This window comes from Coregonus lavaretus, assembly GCF_964263955.1.
Source record: "Coregonus lavaretus genome assembly, chromosome: 27".
Lineage (NCBI taxonomy): Eukaryota > Metazoa > Chordata > Actinopteri > Salmoniformes > Salmonidae > Coregonus > Coregonus lavaretus.
This window is the reverse complement of record NC_140014.1, coordinates 31,763,541-31,779,824: the sequence shown is the minus strand read 5'-3', so window position 1 is coordinate 31,779,824 and position 16,284 is coordinate 31,763,541. Positions and strand designations below refer to the sequence as shown.

Below are 16,284 nucleotides of genomic sequence, written 5' to 3'. Positions count from 1 at the left end.
ATATCTGAGTCCACTCATTTGAAGGGGTGTCCACATACTTTTGTGTGTATGTATATATATATTAGTTGAATAGATCTAAAAAAAATAATTAAACTCAGTCGTGGTCTCAACTTACTGTTGCAAGTTAGAATAGTAGAATATACAAAGTGCAATTGCGAAATTTGGTTGTGCATCAGCAGTTCTTCTTCAATTGTTATGTCAGTCACTGATAGTCACTCATTTAGCCCATGACTAGCGGCAAGCTATCTAAACTTGTTATCATGGTCGAATTACCAGCCCGGGGGTCCCCATTGATTTTGTTAGTCAGTCTCACTCATATCATATTAAAAACAGCAAACATTTCTCTCCACCCTATGGCAAAATGTGTAGAAGTGCAGGAAATCTGCCGTAAAACAGCAAATATTCCTCTCTGCCTCGTGATTTTTTTTTTTAGAATTGCATGAAATTAGTTAAAATTGCAAAATCTTCTCTCTGCCCCATGGCAAAATATGTAGAATTTCAGCAAACTTGCTTTAAAACTGCATCATTTTCTCCATGCCCCACTGCAAAATGTGTAGAATTGCACAGAAATTAACTCTAAAAACAAAACAATGGCTCTCCACATGTGGGTACGCAGACTCGCGAGCAATTGCGGCCCCTCATGGGATTTTTTGTGGCCCCACCCCCATCAAAGTTACCCATCCTTGGTCTATGATATTACTTTTACTTTAAGACACTTGGGAAAAAGGCCAAGATTCCAGGAACATGACACTACAACACCATGACATGACCGCTCTATGACAGAGCAAAAACATTTACCTAACAACAAGAGCAGCAGGACTATACTAGGCAGTGAGCCAGGCTGTTGTTTAAACCCTAAACAGTTAAGGCAGAAGCAGTGGGTGTTGACGCCCACTATAGCCTCAGAGGGTCTTCTTCTGGACGGCCATATGCTGCTCCTGCAGCACCTGGATACGGTCTCGGTCCATCCTGACAGTTAGGTACCCTCCTCACCTGTAGTAAGATAGCAATATCAACCTCACTACCATCACTGGTCAAGTCAGCCTACACTACACCGGTCAAAGCAATGTGTTGAGTATTCCTTCCCACCTCCATATTGTGTCACTTCAAAACAAGATGTCACTAGTGATTTTGAAGACGCAAACAGTAGTAAATGTGTCAGTTTTCAATAGTAATTCAAAAGGGTTTATGTAGAAAATTAAAAAGGATCAGGAGCAATTCAGTAGTGATCAGTAGTGACAACACCACACACACACATGGCAGTAGTAATTCAATAGGGATTGAACAGGCATACAACAGTATTATGTAGGCATTACATAGTAATTCAATAGTGATTTGAATACCAGTAGTGAAACATTCCAATTTATCACTACTTAAATTACTACACAAGTTTGGCAGACAGTAGTATGGTGAATAGGCTACTTATATAGCAGAAAGGGGGTGTAAGAAGGACATGGATGAGGATTCTGATTTGATATGAAGGTTATGTGCACAATGCAATACAAGTTGATCAGGTCGATCAGAAAAGTGTTTGTGTTGTTTACAGTAAGTAACTCCCACCTGTGAGGTAACCTTTCAAATCTGATATTTGGGAAACAGTTGTATAAATCAGTAATTGTCAAATAACATATTTCAGACAGAGGAGGCTGGTGGGAGGAGCTATAGAAGGACATGCTCATTGTAATGGCTAGAATGGATTCAATGAAACGGAGTCAAACACATTGTTTCCATGTGTTTGATACCATTCCATTGATTCCATTCCAGCCATTACAATGAGCTCGTCCTCCTACAGGTCATCCCACCAGCCTCCCCTGGTTTCAGATGGGTTTTGATGCATCACCCGTGGCTTGACAGAAACCTATATGATATATAGTTCCCTCTACATTATAACTCACTTCCTTTTCCAGCTAATTTGATCAATTTAAGTGAAAATAAATCATTAGTGAGTAAATCTGATAACACTTTCCATGCCCACTTCAATTGTGCAACTGCAGGTAGTCCATTTCGAAGGCACATTCTCCATACATTCAAAATAAACATTTATGAACACACATTGTTTAATATATACACATTCCCTGAATGATCCATACAAAGGAATCTGTATATTGTAGGATTCTTCACAAACGGAAATGTATAGTCGTGGTCAAAAGTTGAGAATGACACAAGTATTGGTCTTCACAAAGTTCGCTGCTTTAGTGTTATGAGATATTTTTGTCAGATGTTACTATGGTATACTGAAGTATAATTACAAGCATTCCATAAGTGTCAAAGGCTTTTATTGACAATTACATTAAGTTTATGCAAAGAGTCAATATTTGCAGTGTTGACCCTTCTTTTTCAAGACCTCTGCAATCCGCCCTGGCATGCTGTCAATTAACTTCTGGGCCACATCCTGACAGATGGCAGCCCATTCTTGCATAATCAATGCTTGGAGTTTGTCCGAATTTGTGGGTTTTTGTTTATCTGCCCGGCTCTTGAGGATCAACCACAAGTTCTCAATGGGATTAAGGTCTGGGGAGTTTCCTGGCCATGGACTCAAAATGTCGATGTTTTGTTCTTATGGCAAGGTGCTCCATCATGCTGGAAAAGGCATTGGTCGTCACCAAACTGTTCTTGGATGGTTGGAAGAAGTTGCTCTTGGAGGATGTGTTGGTAACATTCTTTATTCATGGCTGTGTTCTTAGGCAAAATTGTGAGTGAGCCCACTCCCTTGGCTGAGAAGCCCTGACGCATTCTTCACAACAATTGAAGTTCTTGATGATCCGATAAATGGTTGATTTAGGTGCAATCTTACAAGCAGCAATATCCTTGCCCGTGAAGCCCTTTTTGAGCAAAGCAATGATGACGGCGCGTGTTTCCTTGCAGGTAACCATGGTTAACAGAGGAAGAACAATGATTTTCAAGCACCACCCTCCTTTTAAAGCTTCCAGTCTGTTATTCTAACTCAATCAGCATGACAGAGTGATCTCCAGCCTTGTCCTCGTCAACACTCTCACCTGTGTTAACGAGAGAGTCACTGACATGATGGCAGCTGGTCCTTTTGTGGCAGGGCTGAAATGCAGTGGAATGTTTTTTTGGGGATTAAGTTCATTTTCATGGCAAAGAGGGACTTTGTCCCAATTAATTGCAATTCATCTGATCACTCTTCATGACATTCTGGAGTATATGCAAATTGCCATCATCAAAACTGAGGCAGCAGACTTTGTGAAAATTAGTATTTGTGTCATTCACAAAACATTTGACCACGACTATAGAATGTTGAGGCTGTACATAAGGGGGAATAGAATATAACCGTTTAGGTTTCGAACGAGAAAGAGATGTTTCCTGCACAACATTCATCATTATGATTGATGCAACACATTATACAGCAAGAGCAAAAAAAGAGCCTCCACCTCCCAAGAGAGGAAATTATGCAATAACTATCAAATGTGTATATATATATATTTTTTTTTTCACTCTAGACTGAATGTTGACAGGTAGGAATATACACTCAAGCACATCCCCCAAAAGCGACAGTGGTACAACACTTCTGTTCTGGGTGGTGAACAATGAAAACATAGGGTGGTGGCTGACTAATACGGAAATCTCTGACCCATGATCATCAAGCCACCTGGATGAAGTGAAATACAACAGGATTTGCGGGAGAGAGGAACACAAATGTAACTTATTAAACTATTCAAATAACAACATTACAAAAACATAACACATTTCCAAAATAAAATGGTAACTTTTACATTCAGATAATTTTTAAAGGTTTGAATTTATTTGTAAGAATTTAATTTCTCTATATCCAGTCTACAAGCTGGCAAGGTAAGAAGACACAGTGCAGCCTTTTTAACTATATGGACAATAAATCTACAAGGCACAATCATAAGCTTGTTGTGAGTATCAATGTGGTGTCCTCAAGGAATCCACTCCTGTCATAAGCACAGAAACATTTTTTTTTAAACACGTTTGTAACCCATATTTTTTGCTGAAGATTTTCCGAAAATCTAGCATTGAAGCAACGGCAGTTATTTTGCAAAACCAGACTGTGATCTCAGAATATTATTTTTTTCCCGGTAGGTAAACAAGCCAAGCCACTTCCATTGTCGTTGACTGTTAAAACAAGAGGAGATGCACTCTAACCTTTGTCCAGTCTATCACATCAACCTCCCCCACCCATAAATGTATTTTTTCAGGAACACACTTCCACATATTTTCTTCCTCTATATTTTGACTACATACTAAACATTTTTAAGACAATTGTGAAATATATTGTACACACTGTTCCTGGATAAATATACAAGTAACTTTCACAAATCTTAACTTGACTGCCGTGTCAATACTTTGAATAAATCCTTCATTGATGAAATTAAAAGCTTTGGACAAAGGTTGAAAATAAGACTTGGTCCATACAGTGGCTTGCAAAAGTATTCACCCCCCTTGGCATTTTTCCTATTTTGTTGCCTGGCATTTTCCCTATTTTGTTGCCTTACAACCTTGAATTAAAATTGAATTTTGGGGGGTTTGTATAATTTGATTTACACAACATGCCTACCACTTTGAAGATGCAAAATATTTTTTATTGTGAAACAAACAAGTAATAAGACAAAAAAAAGAAATTGAGCGTGCATAACTATTCACCCCCCCAAAGTCAATACTTTGTAGAGACACCTTTTGCAGCAATTACAGCTGCAAGTCTCTTGGGGTATGTCTCTATAAGCCTGGATCTAGCCACTGCGATATTTGCCCATTCTTCAAGGCAAAACTGCTCCAGCTCCCTCAAGTTGGATGGGTTCCGCTGGTGTATAGCAATCTTTAAGTCATACCACATATTCTCAATTGGATTGAGGTCTGGGCTTTGACTAGGCCATTCCAAGACATTTAAATGTTTCCCCTTAAACCACTCGAGTGTTGCTTTAGCAGTATGCTTAGGGTCATTGTCCTGCTGGAAGGTGAACCTCCATCCCAGTCTCAAATCTCTGGAAGACTGAAACGGGTTTCCCTCAAGAATTTCCCTGTATTTAGCGCCATCCATCATTCCTTCAATTCTGACCAGTTTCCCAGTGCCAATGAAAAACATCCCCACAGCATGATGCTGCCACCACCATGCTTCACTGTGGGGATGGTGTTCTTGGGGTGATGAGAGGTGTTGGGTTTGCGCCAGACATAGCGTTTTCCTTGATGGCCAAAAAGCTCAATTTTAGTCTCATCTGACCAGAGTACGTTCTTCCATATGTTTGGGGAGTCTCCCACATGCCTTTTAGCGAACACCAAATGTGTTTGCTTATTTTTTTCTTTAAGCAATGGCTTTTTTCTGCCCACTCTTCCATAAAGTCCATCTCTGTGGAGTGTACGGCTTAAAGTGGTCCTATGGACAGATATTCCAATCTCCGCTGTGGAGCTTTGCAGCTCCTTCAGGGTTATCTTTAGTCTCTTTGTTGCCTCTGATTAATGCCCTCCTTGCCTGGTCCGTGAGTTTTGGTGGGCGGCCCTCTCTTGGCAGGTTTGTTGTATTTTTTAGAATTTGTATGTCCATTACATGAAATCCAAATCAATTTACATTACAGGTTGTAATGCAACAAAATAGGAAAAACGCCAAGGGGGATGAATACTTTTGCAAGACACAGTTTCCATGCATACATCTGAAAAAATATATATCTGAGAAACTGATTCTTAAATTTTTTTGAAAATGTGTTGGTATACCCAAAACTACTAAGAACAGAAACATATTTATTGAGGGACGCTGTATCACTTGATAAGAAAAAGTAAACCAACCTTAAGTCAAAAATATCAACCCCCCCCAAAAAAGGCTTTAATTCCAACTTTAGTAGGATTACTGCTTGTTTTTTTAGTCAGATGTATCCCCACTTTCTTTCCTGTTAGGCATTGATCCAGGATCTAGTCTTATGTCCCAATATCCACACTAGCACACTACTTAGTATGCCAATACATCACACCATACTACATAGTGCACGAGTTAGGGCATTGGGACACAATGGAGTTGAAGTGTCCTCTCCATTGGTGTTTTTTGGCTTGTCTTTAGTCCTCGTCGTGGTTGTAGAGGATGTCAGCGACCTTGTCCTTCCTGTGGGCGGGAGGCACCAGGTGGTGAGGTAGCTCGGTGGGCAGCTCGTACCCCTCCAGCTTCACCTTGATCAGGTGCTGCGCCAGGGCAAACTCCTCGTCATCCAGCATGCCGTCTTTATCACAGTCTGCCAGCTTCCAGATCTTCCCCAGGACTGTGTTGGGCAGACTGGAGCTCATCATCTCCTTCTTGGCGTTGACTCCACTGATCTTCCCGTTGATGGGATTCATGGAGTAGAAAATCTCATCGTACTTGTGTTTGTCACGGCTCACGATCCAGTCCTCGCAGTCAGACCCGGCGCTGATGCCCTCTCCGTAACCCTGGCCAAAGGGCCCGTCTTGGGAGCCCTCAAAGGCCCCGCCGCTCACCATGGCTGGGGGTGCCTTGCTCTCCTCGTCTCGGATCATGGTCATCAGGCCAGAGATCTTGTTAGCCAACATCTTGTCCACAGACTCGATCAGCTTCATCTTCAGGGAGGGGAACTTGCTGAAGTCATAGTGCTGGAGCTGCTCCTGTAAAAACAAAGACAGCAAGATTTAAGAAACAGGGATCAATATCATTTATATCACGTCCTGCTTCACAAAAGCCCACATTACAGTAAGACAGGGCTCTCCAACCCTATTCCTGGAGAGCTACCCTCCTGTAGGTTTTCGATCCAACCAGAGTTGTAACTAACCTGATTCAGCCCATCAACCAGCTAATTATTACAATCAGGTGTGCTAGATTACGGTTGGAGCGAAAACCTACAGGACAGTAGCTCTCCAGGAACAGGATTTGAGAACCCTGCAGTAAGACAACACCTTCCCACATCTATGCAGCCTACCCAATCAATTTTTATAGATACTGTTTACAGGCCTCCTGGGCCATATACAGTGTTCCTCACTGAGTTCCCTGAATTCCCATCGAACCTTGTAGTCATGGCAGATAGTATTCACATTTTTGGTGACTTCAATATTCACATGGAGAAGTCCAAAGACCCACTCCAAAATAATTTCGGAGCCATCATCGACTCAGTGGGTTTTATCCAACATGTCTCGGGACCTACGCATTGCCACAATCATACCCTGGGTCTAGCTTTGTCCCGTGGAATAGATATTGTGTATCTAAATGTTTTTCCTCATAACTCTGGACTATCGGATTACCATCGTTTTACGTTTGCAACAAATAATTTGCTTAGACCCCAACCAAGGATTATCAAAAGCTGCGCTATAAATTCTCGGACAACCAAAATATTCCTTGATGCTCTTCCAGAGGAAGGACGTCGGAGTACAAAAATCTGTTAACTACCTAACCAAGGATCTAAACGTAACCTTTGGTAATATCCTAGATGCAGTCACACTGCTAAAAACAACAAATGTCTCACAAGAAACTAGCTCACTGGTATACAGAAATGACCCAAGCACTGATGCAAGCTTCCAGAAAATTGGAACGGAAATATCGCTCCACCAAATTGGAAGTCTTCCGACTAGCATGCAATATCGAAAATCCCTCACTGCTGCCCAATCAGCCTATTTTTCCAACCTGATTGAGAATAAAAACAATACATTTATTTTTGATACTGTTCAAAGCTAACTAAAAAGCCGCATTCCCCAAGTGAGGTTGGCCTTCACTTCAGCAGTGATGAATTCATGAACTTCTTCAACGAAAAGATCCTGAACATTTGAAGAAAATTTACGGACTCCTCCTTGAATATGGCTATTTCTCCAAAACACAGTTGTCCTGAGTCTGCACAGAACTGCCATGACCTCGTATCAATGGAAAGACACACGTTTTTTAAATCCTGTATCTCTCGAAACATTCAGCTATCTACTGGACCCTATTCCAACTAAACTACTGAAAGAGCTACTTCATGTGCTTGGCCCTCCTATGTTGAGGTGGTAAGGGTAGGCAACAACACATCTGCCATGCTGATCCTTAACACGGGGGTCCCTCAGGGGTGCGTGCTTAGTCCCCTCCTGTACGCCCTGTTCACCCACGACAGCGTGGCCATGCACGACTCCAACACAATCATTAAGTTTGCCGACGACACAACGGTGGTAGGCTTGATCATCGACAATGATAAGACAGCCTATAGGGAGGAGGTCAGAGACCTAGTAGTGTGGTGTCAGGACAACAACCTCTCCCTCAAAGTGAGCAAGACAAAGGAGCTAATCATACACGACAGGAAAAGGAGGGCCGAGCACGCCCCCATTCACATTGACGGGCTGTAGTGGAGCGGGTTGAGAGCTTCAAGTTCCTTGGTGTCCACATCACTAACAAACTATTATGGTCCAAACACACCAAGGCAGTTGTGAAGAGGGAACGACAACACCTATTCCCCATCAGGAGACTGAAAAGATTTGGCATAGGGCCTCAGATCCTCAAAAGGTTATACAACTGCACCATTGAGAGCATCCTGACTGGTTGCATCACCGCTTGGTATGGCAACTGCTCGACATCCGACCGCAAGGTGCTACAGAGGGTAGTACGTACAGCCCAGTACATCACTGGGGCCAAGCTTCATGACATCCAGGACCTCTATACCAGGCAGCGTCAGAGAAAGGCCCTAAAGGTTATCAAAGACTCCTGCCACCCAAGTCATAGAATGTTCTCTCTGCTACCGCACGGCAAGCGGTACCAGAGCGTCAAGTTTAGGTCCAAAAGGCTCCTTAACAGCTTCTATCCCCAAGCCACAAGACTGCTAAACAGTTAATCAAATGGCTACCCGGACTATTTGCATTGACCCCCTTTTTTACACTGCTGTTTATTGTCTATGTATTGTCACTATACCCCTACCTACATGTACATACTACCTCAACTAACCGGTACCCCCCCACATGGACTCGGTACCGGCACCCCCTGTATAAAGCCTTGTTATTGTTATTTTATTGTAACAATTTTTTATTTTATTTTACTTTCGTTTATTTAAAAAAAATGTTTTTAAATTTTAAAGCAAAACCTCTGCATTGTTGTTAAGGGCTTGTAAGTAAGCATATCACGGAAAGGTCTACACCTGTTGTAGTCGGCGCATGTGATAAATAACATTTGATTTGATTTGATCATAACAAACGGCTCCCTATCCTCCGGATGTGTACCAAATTGGCAATAATAAAGCATCTCCTGAAAAAGCCAAACCTTGACCCAGAAATGTTTTTAATACACTAATCGGCCTATATCGAATCTCCCATTCTTCTCAAAAATGTTTGAAAAAGCTGTTGCTCAGCACCTCACTGCCTTCCTGAAGAAAAATAATGTATACAAAATGCTCCAGTCAGTTTTAGTCCCAATCATAGTACTAAGACCACACTCGTGGAGGTGGTTAAATGACCATTAATGGCGTCAGACCAAGGCTCTGAGACTATCCTCGTGCTCCTAGACCGTAGTGCCGCTTTCGACACCATCGATCACCACATTCTTTTGGAAAGATTGGAAACCGCAATTGGTCTACGTGAACAAGTTCTTGCCTGGTTTAGTTCCTATCTGTCGGAAAAGTATCAGTTCTTCTCTGTGGATGGTTTGTCCTCTGTTTTCACTATATATGCTACCTCTTGGTGATGTCATACGGAACCACAATGTAAACGGTCACTGCTATGCAGACGACACACATCTGTACATTTCGATGAAACATGGTGAAACCCCAAAATTGCCTACCCTGGAAGCCTGTGTTTCAGACAAGGAAGTGGATGGCGGCAAATGTTTTAATTTTAAACTCAGACAAAACAGAGAAGCTAGTTCTAGGTCCCAAGAAACAAACAGTTCTCGTTCAAGTAGTTGTTTCGGTATTTCACTTATGGGATACGCCCCCAGCGTATTTGCCAGAAGCCTTTATTACACTACGCCAGCCATGACTGACTGGACATCGAGTGTGTGCGTCGGGGAGGGGCGTCCCTCCTACCCTACAAAAGGTCCGATACAGTGTCTCTGAGTCATTCAAACACCTCTTCTCGCTTTTCATCAGAAAGCTTTCCTCGACAACTGCATTTTCCGGAATTCCGGACGAACATATCAAAAATATTTCAAGATATTTCAAGCATTTTTTCATCTTCGTAACATTGCAAAAATCTGAAACTTTTTGTCCAAATTAGATGCAGAAAAGCTAATCCATGCTTTTGTCACTTCAAGATTAGACTACTGCAATGCTCTACTCTCTGGCTAACCAGATAAGGCACCAAATGAACTTCTCCGGCTAACCAGATAAGGCACCAAATGAACTTCAGCTAGTGCTAAATATGGCTGCTAGAATCTTGACTAGAACAACAACAACAAAAATATTACCCCAGTGCTAGCCTCCCTACACTGGCTTTCTGTTAAGGCTAGGGCTGATTTCAAGGTTTTAATGCCACCGTGCCTCTACATCTGCATTGCTTGCTCTCTGGAGTTTTAATAGACTCTGTTTCTGTATAAGCATTTTGTGACAACTGCTGTTGTAAAAAGGGCTCTATAAATACATTTTATTGATTGACATGCGTAGGGTGCAGGTCATATCTTAAACCAGGGGTGTCAAACGTACGGCCCGCGGGCCGGATCAGGCCCGCAAACGGGTTTAATCCGGCCCGCGAGATGATTTCAAAAAAATATATAAAAAAAATAATTATTTTGTAAAGTATAAAAATGCGCTGCAATTTTTCAATAAAATAAACTGCTGTTCCAATTGCGTCCACTGGATGGCGCAATAGTAATTGTGTTAAGCAAGCAAACTTTATACCGGGGCAGAGCAAGTAGGTCAAGCACGTGCAGCCAATGAGCTACTTTGTTTTGCCCGCGATATTTATTACGGCTTCTACTTTTAACATTATGTGCTTTGGCACCCTCATTGCTCCAATATGTCTCTGTCAAAAAAGAGAAAAGTGGACGCAGAGTGTTCCAAGAAAAATGGTCATCCTATTTAATCACGGAATTGAATGGGAAAGCTGTATGTTTGGTGTGTTCAGAGCATGTTGCAGTGCTGAAAGAATATAACCTTCGTCGCCACTATGTGAGTCTTCATGCCGACAAATATGACAACTTTCAAGGACAGCGGAGATGAGAGAAGGTGAATGAACTGTTGGCGGGTCTGAAGAAACAGCAGTCTGTGTTTACTCACAGCCGAGACATCAGTGACGCTGCAGTGAAAGCTAGCTACCTCATTGCTAATGAAATCGCAGTGACTTCAAAACCATTTAGTGAGGGTGAATTTGTAAAAACATGCATGATAAAGGCAGCGGAGATTGTGTGCCCTGAAAAGCGGCAGGCTTTTGCAAATATCAGCCTGACAAGAAACACAGTTGCAGACAGGATTTCCGATCTTTCAGTGGATTTGGACAGCCAGTTGAAGCAAAAAGTAAAGTCATTTATTGCGTTTTCGGTTGCAATTGATGAAAGCACGGACATTACAGATGTTGCACAACTGGCCATTTTTTCATCCGCGGAGTTGATGACACATTGACCGTCACCGAGGAGTTCGTGGAGTTGGTGCCGATGACAGATACAACGACAGCAGCTGATATTTTTACTGCACTCGTCGGCGCGCTGGACAGGGTCGGAGTGGACTGGTCCCGCGCTGTCAGCCTGGCTACAGATGATGCGCCCTCAATGATCGGGAAAAAAGCAGGCGTTGTGACAAAGTTCAGAGAGAAAGTGCAATCTGCAAATGGAGGACGTGATTTTTTGACTTTTCACTGTATTTTGCACCAGGAGGCTTTGTGTTGCAAGTCATTAAAGATGGATAACGTCATGAAGGTGGTCATCCAAACTGTTAATTTCATCCGATCCAGAAGCCTGAATCACCGTCAGTTTGACAGCCTTCTCAGAGAGAAAGACCACATCTATGGCCTGCCATACCACACTGAGATAAGATGGTTAAGCCGAGGTGCTGTGCTGAGGCGTTTCTTTGATTTACGAGAAGAAATTGAACAGTTCATGGAAGAAAAGGGCAAACCAGTGTTAGAATTTCATTCCGCAGAATGGATGCCGGACCTTGCATTTATGGTGGATGTTACAGAGCACCTGAATAACTTGAACAAACAGCTGCAAGGGCGCAACAAAGTTGTCACGCAGTATTATGACAGCATACGTTCTTTCAAGTTGAAGCTGTCATTGTGGGAGACGCTTCTTGCCGGTGGTGATGCAGCTCACTTCCCCTGTCTGAAAAATGTGTGCGCGACCCAACATGTGGCAGACATGAAGCGGTTCAAAGATAAAATAACGGGACTGTTACGGGAGTTTGAGCAACGCTTTCAGATTTATGTTTATATGTTTTTATGTTGATGTGCTATTGTTTTTAATTGTTTTTATTTTATTTGTATATTTAACATTTTCTTGACTCTGTGGTTCTTGCACTTGTTTGGGGAACAGGATTTCATTGTTTTTATCTACATTTCTGCCTGAGAAATGACACCCTGATATAGTTCTGTGATCTGTGAAACAGTTCTGTTAATCACTGAGGCATTGTGTGTTTGTGTGTTCTTTTTCTTTAGAATTTTCTTTAGAATGTTTTATGATTAATAGTGATGTTGTGCTTGTACTATTTTGGACACACTGTCCTCAGGCTCCAGCTTTATGTTGTATGTTGATCGTATTAAAACAAAGGAAAAAATCTGAAGTTGTTGTTTTTAAGTTATATATATATACCATGATTTTTCCGGTCCGGCCCACTTGGGAATAGATTTTCCTCCATGTGGCCCCTGAGCTAAAATGAGTTTGACACCCCTGTCTTAAACCATACAAAATCTCTTGGCAATAGATACACTATATATACAAAAGTATATGGACACCCCTTCAAATTAGTGGATTTGGCTATTTCAGCCACACCCATTGCTGACTGGTGTATAAAATTGAGCATTACATTACATTTACATTTTCGTCATTTAGCAGATGCTCATATCCAGAGCGACTTACAAATTGGTGCATTCACCTTATAGCCAGTGGGATAACCACTTTACAATATGTATTATTATTATTATTATTATTATTTATATTTTTTGGGGGGTGGGGTAAGGGGGGGTAGAAGGATTACTTTATCCTATCCCAGGTATTCCTTAAAGAGGTGGGGTTTCAAGTGTCTCCGGAAGGTGGTGAGTGACTCCGCTGTGCTGGCGTCGTGAGGGAGCTTGTTCCACCATTGGGGTGCCAGAGCAGCGAACAGTTTTGACTGGGCTGAGCGGGAACTGTGCTTCCGCAGAGGTAGGGGGGCCAGCAGGCCAGAGGTGGATGAACGCAATGCCCTCGTTTGGGTGTAGGGACTGATCAGAGCCTGAAGGTACGGAGGTGCCATTCCCCTCACAGCTCTGTAGGCAAGCACCATGGTCTTGTAGCAGATGCGAGCTTCAACTGGAAGCCAGTGGAGTGTGCGGAGGAGTCGGGTGACGTGAGAGAACTTGGGAAGGTTGAACACCAGACGGGCTGCGGCATTCTGGATGAGTTGTAGGGGTTTAATGGCACAGGCAGGGAGCCCAGCCAACAGCGAGTTGCAGTAATCCAGACGGGAGATGACAAGTGCCTGGATTAGGACCTGTGCCGCTTCCTGTGTAAGGCAGGGTCGTACTCTCCGAATGTTGTAGAGCATGAACCTACAGGATCGGGTCACCGCGTTGAGCACACAGCCATGCAATCTCTATAGACAAAAACATCAAGGAGCAACAACAGCTCAGCCGCAAAGTGGTAGGCCACACAAGCTCACAGAACGGGAACACCGAGTGCTGAAGCGCGTAGCGTGTAAAAATCTGGCACACAGCAAATGCAATCTCCATAGACAAACACTGGCATTAGGATGGCCTTACTGAAGAGCTCAGTGACTTTCTACGTGGCACCGTTATAGGATGACACCTTTCCAACAAGTCAGTTCGTCAAATTTCTGCCCTGCTAGAGCTGCCTCGGTCAACTGTACGTGCTGTTATTGTGAAGTGGAAACGTCTAGGAGCAACAACGGCTCAGCCGCGAAGTGGTAGGCCACACAAGCTCACAGAACGGGACCGCCGAGTGCTGAAGCACGTCTGTCTTCGGTTGCAACACTCACTACCGAGTTCCAAACTGTCTCTGGAAGCAACATCAGCACAAGAACTGTTCGTCGGGAGCTTCATGAAATGGGTTTCCATGGCCGAGCAGCTGCACACAAGCCTAAGATCACCATGCGCAATGCCGAGCATCAGCTGGAGTGGTCTAAAGCTCGCCGCCATTGGACTCTGGAGCAGTGGAAACGCGTTCTCTGGAGTGATGAATCACGCTTCACCATCTGGCAGTCTGACAGACGAATCTGGGTTTGGCGGATGCCAGGAGAACACTACCTGTCCCAATGCATGGTGTCAACTGTAAAGTTTGGTGGAGGCGGAATAATGGTCTGGGGCTGTTTTTCATGGTTTGGGCTAGGCCCCTTAGTTCCAGTGATGGGAAATCTTAACGATACAGCATACAATTACATTCTACATGATTCTGTGCTTCCACTTTGTGGCAACAGTTTGGGGAAGGCCCTTTCCTGTTTCAGTATGACAATGCCCCCGTGCACAAAGCGAGGTCCATACAAAAATTTGTCGAGATCGGTGTGGAAGAACTTGACTAGCCTGTACAGAGCCCTGACTTCAACCCCATCGAACACCTTTGGGATGAATTGGAACGCCGACAGTGCCCAACCTCACTAATGCTCTTGTGGCTGAATGGAAGCAAGTCGACGCAGCAATGTTCCAACATCTAGTGGAAAGACGTCCCAGAAGAGTGGAGGCTGTTATAGCAGCAAATGGAGACCAACTCTATTATGGAGACCAACTATTAATGCCCATGATTTTGGAATGAGATGTTCGACGAGCAGGTGTCCACATACTTGTGGTTATGTAGTGTATATTGACCCTGAGTGACTTGTGTGGCCATGAGCTGTCCATTGTCGTATATGAGGCAACTTCTAGGCCACATCTGTAAAGCAGGGATTAGGCTATCCCTGATATGACTCCATTATTGACTACAGTCATCTCAGGGCTAGGATTAGGGTGGGATGACCAAAGGGTATGTAACAGTTACATTGTTTGACTGTTCCTGATTGACAGATACATACATGGCTTAAGGCCTCAGGTCTCGGAGGTGCTGTGTTGAACATTTTGTTAGATAAACACCCATGACTAAAAAGCAGAGAAATTTGAGACTATGGCGGGTGGTCCCTCTCCTCAACACACAATAACAGGACAGGGAATTACAGTCCTCCTCAGGGACCTGTACACACTACAACATTCTCACTGTTCAATAGTGGAGCATTCTCTCAAGACAATGTCTCACAACCAGTTGCAGTGTTCTCACTTCAAGTGTTGTGGTGATTCTCTAGGTTCAACGAGTTGAGCTTTTTCCTTCCAAATCCAAAGCCAAGCTCAGTCTGCCTCTGACGCCTAACTCGCTCTACTCTCTGTAGCTGACAGAAAACAGCTGCTTTCATACAGAGCTGGGGAGGTGGCAGAGGTGTGGCCGTCCCTCGCTTTCAACTGGATGGCAACTTCCAGCAGTGCTAGACGATGCCCAATTATGATGTTTTGATGAACTGTTGATGTTAAAGAAAAGGGTGGAGATGGAATTGAGGTCTTCCCTCTAAGATAGAACCTCGAACTGCACCCTCCATCTACCCCTTTACTTGTATCTACAAGTACCGTTTCACTACTCATGTTGAGGTATGCAAGATGACTGAAATGACTATGGGTACATACAGTATTTGATAATACTCTGCATTTCAGATGAGCCACTGAGTTGCACCTAGATAAAAACCTATGATGCATCCCAAATGGCACCCTATTCTATTTTTTTGTGCACTAACTTTGACCAGGGCTCTGGTCAAAAGTAGTGCAGGGGAATAGGGTGCCATTTTGGACGTAGCCATATTCATGGTGACCTGCATCTTGACGACATTGGGAAAGTCTCCAGGGGAGATGTGGTGTTCTCTCTGCAGTATGGTGTAGATCTCAGGAAGTCTCATGATCAGTTCCTCTTTCTTCTTCTCCTTCCCAAACAACGACGGCATCTCTTTCTTCAGGTAGCTGATGATGTAGGCATGCACCTATGTGAGAGACATAGAGAGAGTATAAGTATGGTCAAGCCTGAGCCACTTGTCTATTTACGTCATTTCCAGATTTCAGCTTTCCACATATTCAAATAAGGTCCTATTACACTATGTATGAGGTCATGCAGCTTTTGATAAAACTTTTGTCTACATCTCTGTGGTTTCCTTCCTTCTCCATGCTTGATATTTTCATCTGGTTTCATAATTATAATTATTATGATTTGGTGGG

The 16,284-nt window shown here is 43.2% G+C and overlaps 1 protein-coding gene across 1 annotated transcript in view; it reads right to left on the bottom strand.

The window, feature by feature from the left end:
• Positions 1–3,741: 3,741 nt before the first annotated feature.
• LOC311102908 (EH domain-containing protein 4-like) overlaps positions 3,742–16,284 on the bottom strand; it is a 30,401-nt gene continuing 17,858 nt past the window's right edge. Inside the window, exons 5-6 of the mRNA XM_084144389.1 lie at positions 15,888–16,052; positions 3,742–6,582 (exon numbers count right to left, since the gene is read on the bottom strand). Coding sequence (XP_084000515.1) covers positions 6,025–6,582; positions 15,888–16,052 — 723 coding nt within the window. The 3' untranslated portion in view covers positions 3,742–6,024. The remainder of the gene's footprint in view (positions 6,583–15,887; positions 16,053–16,284) is intronic.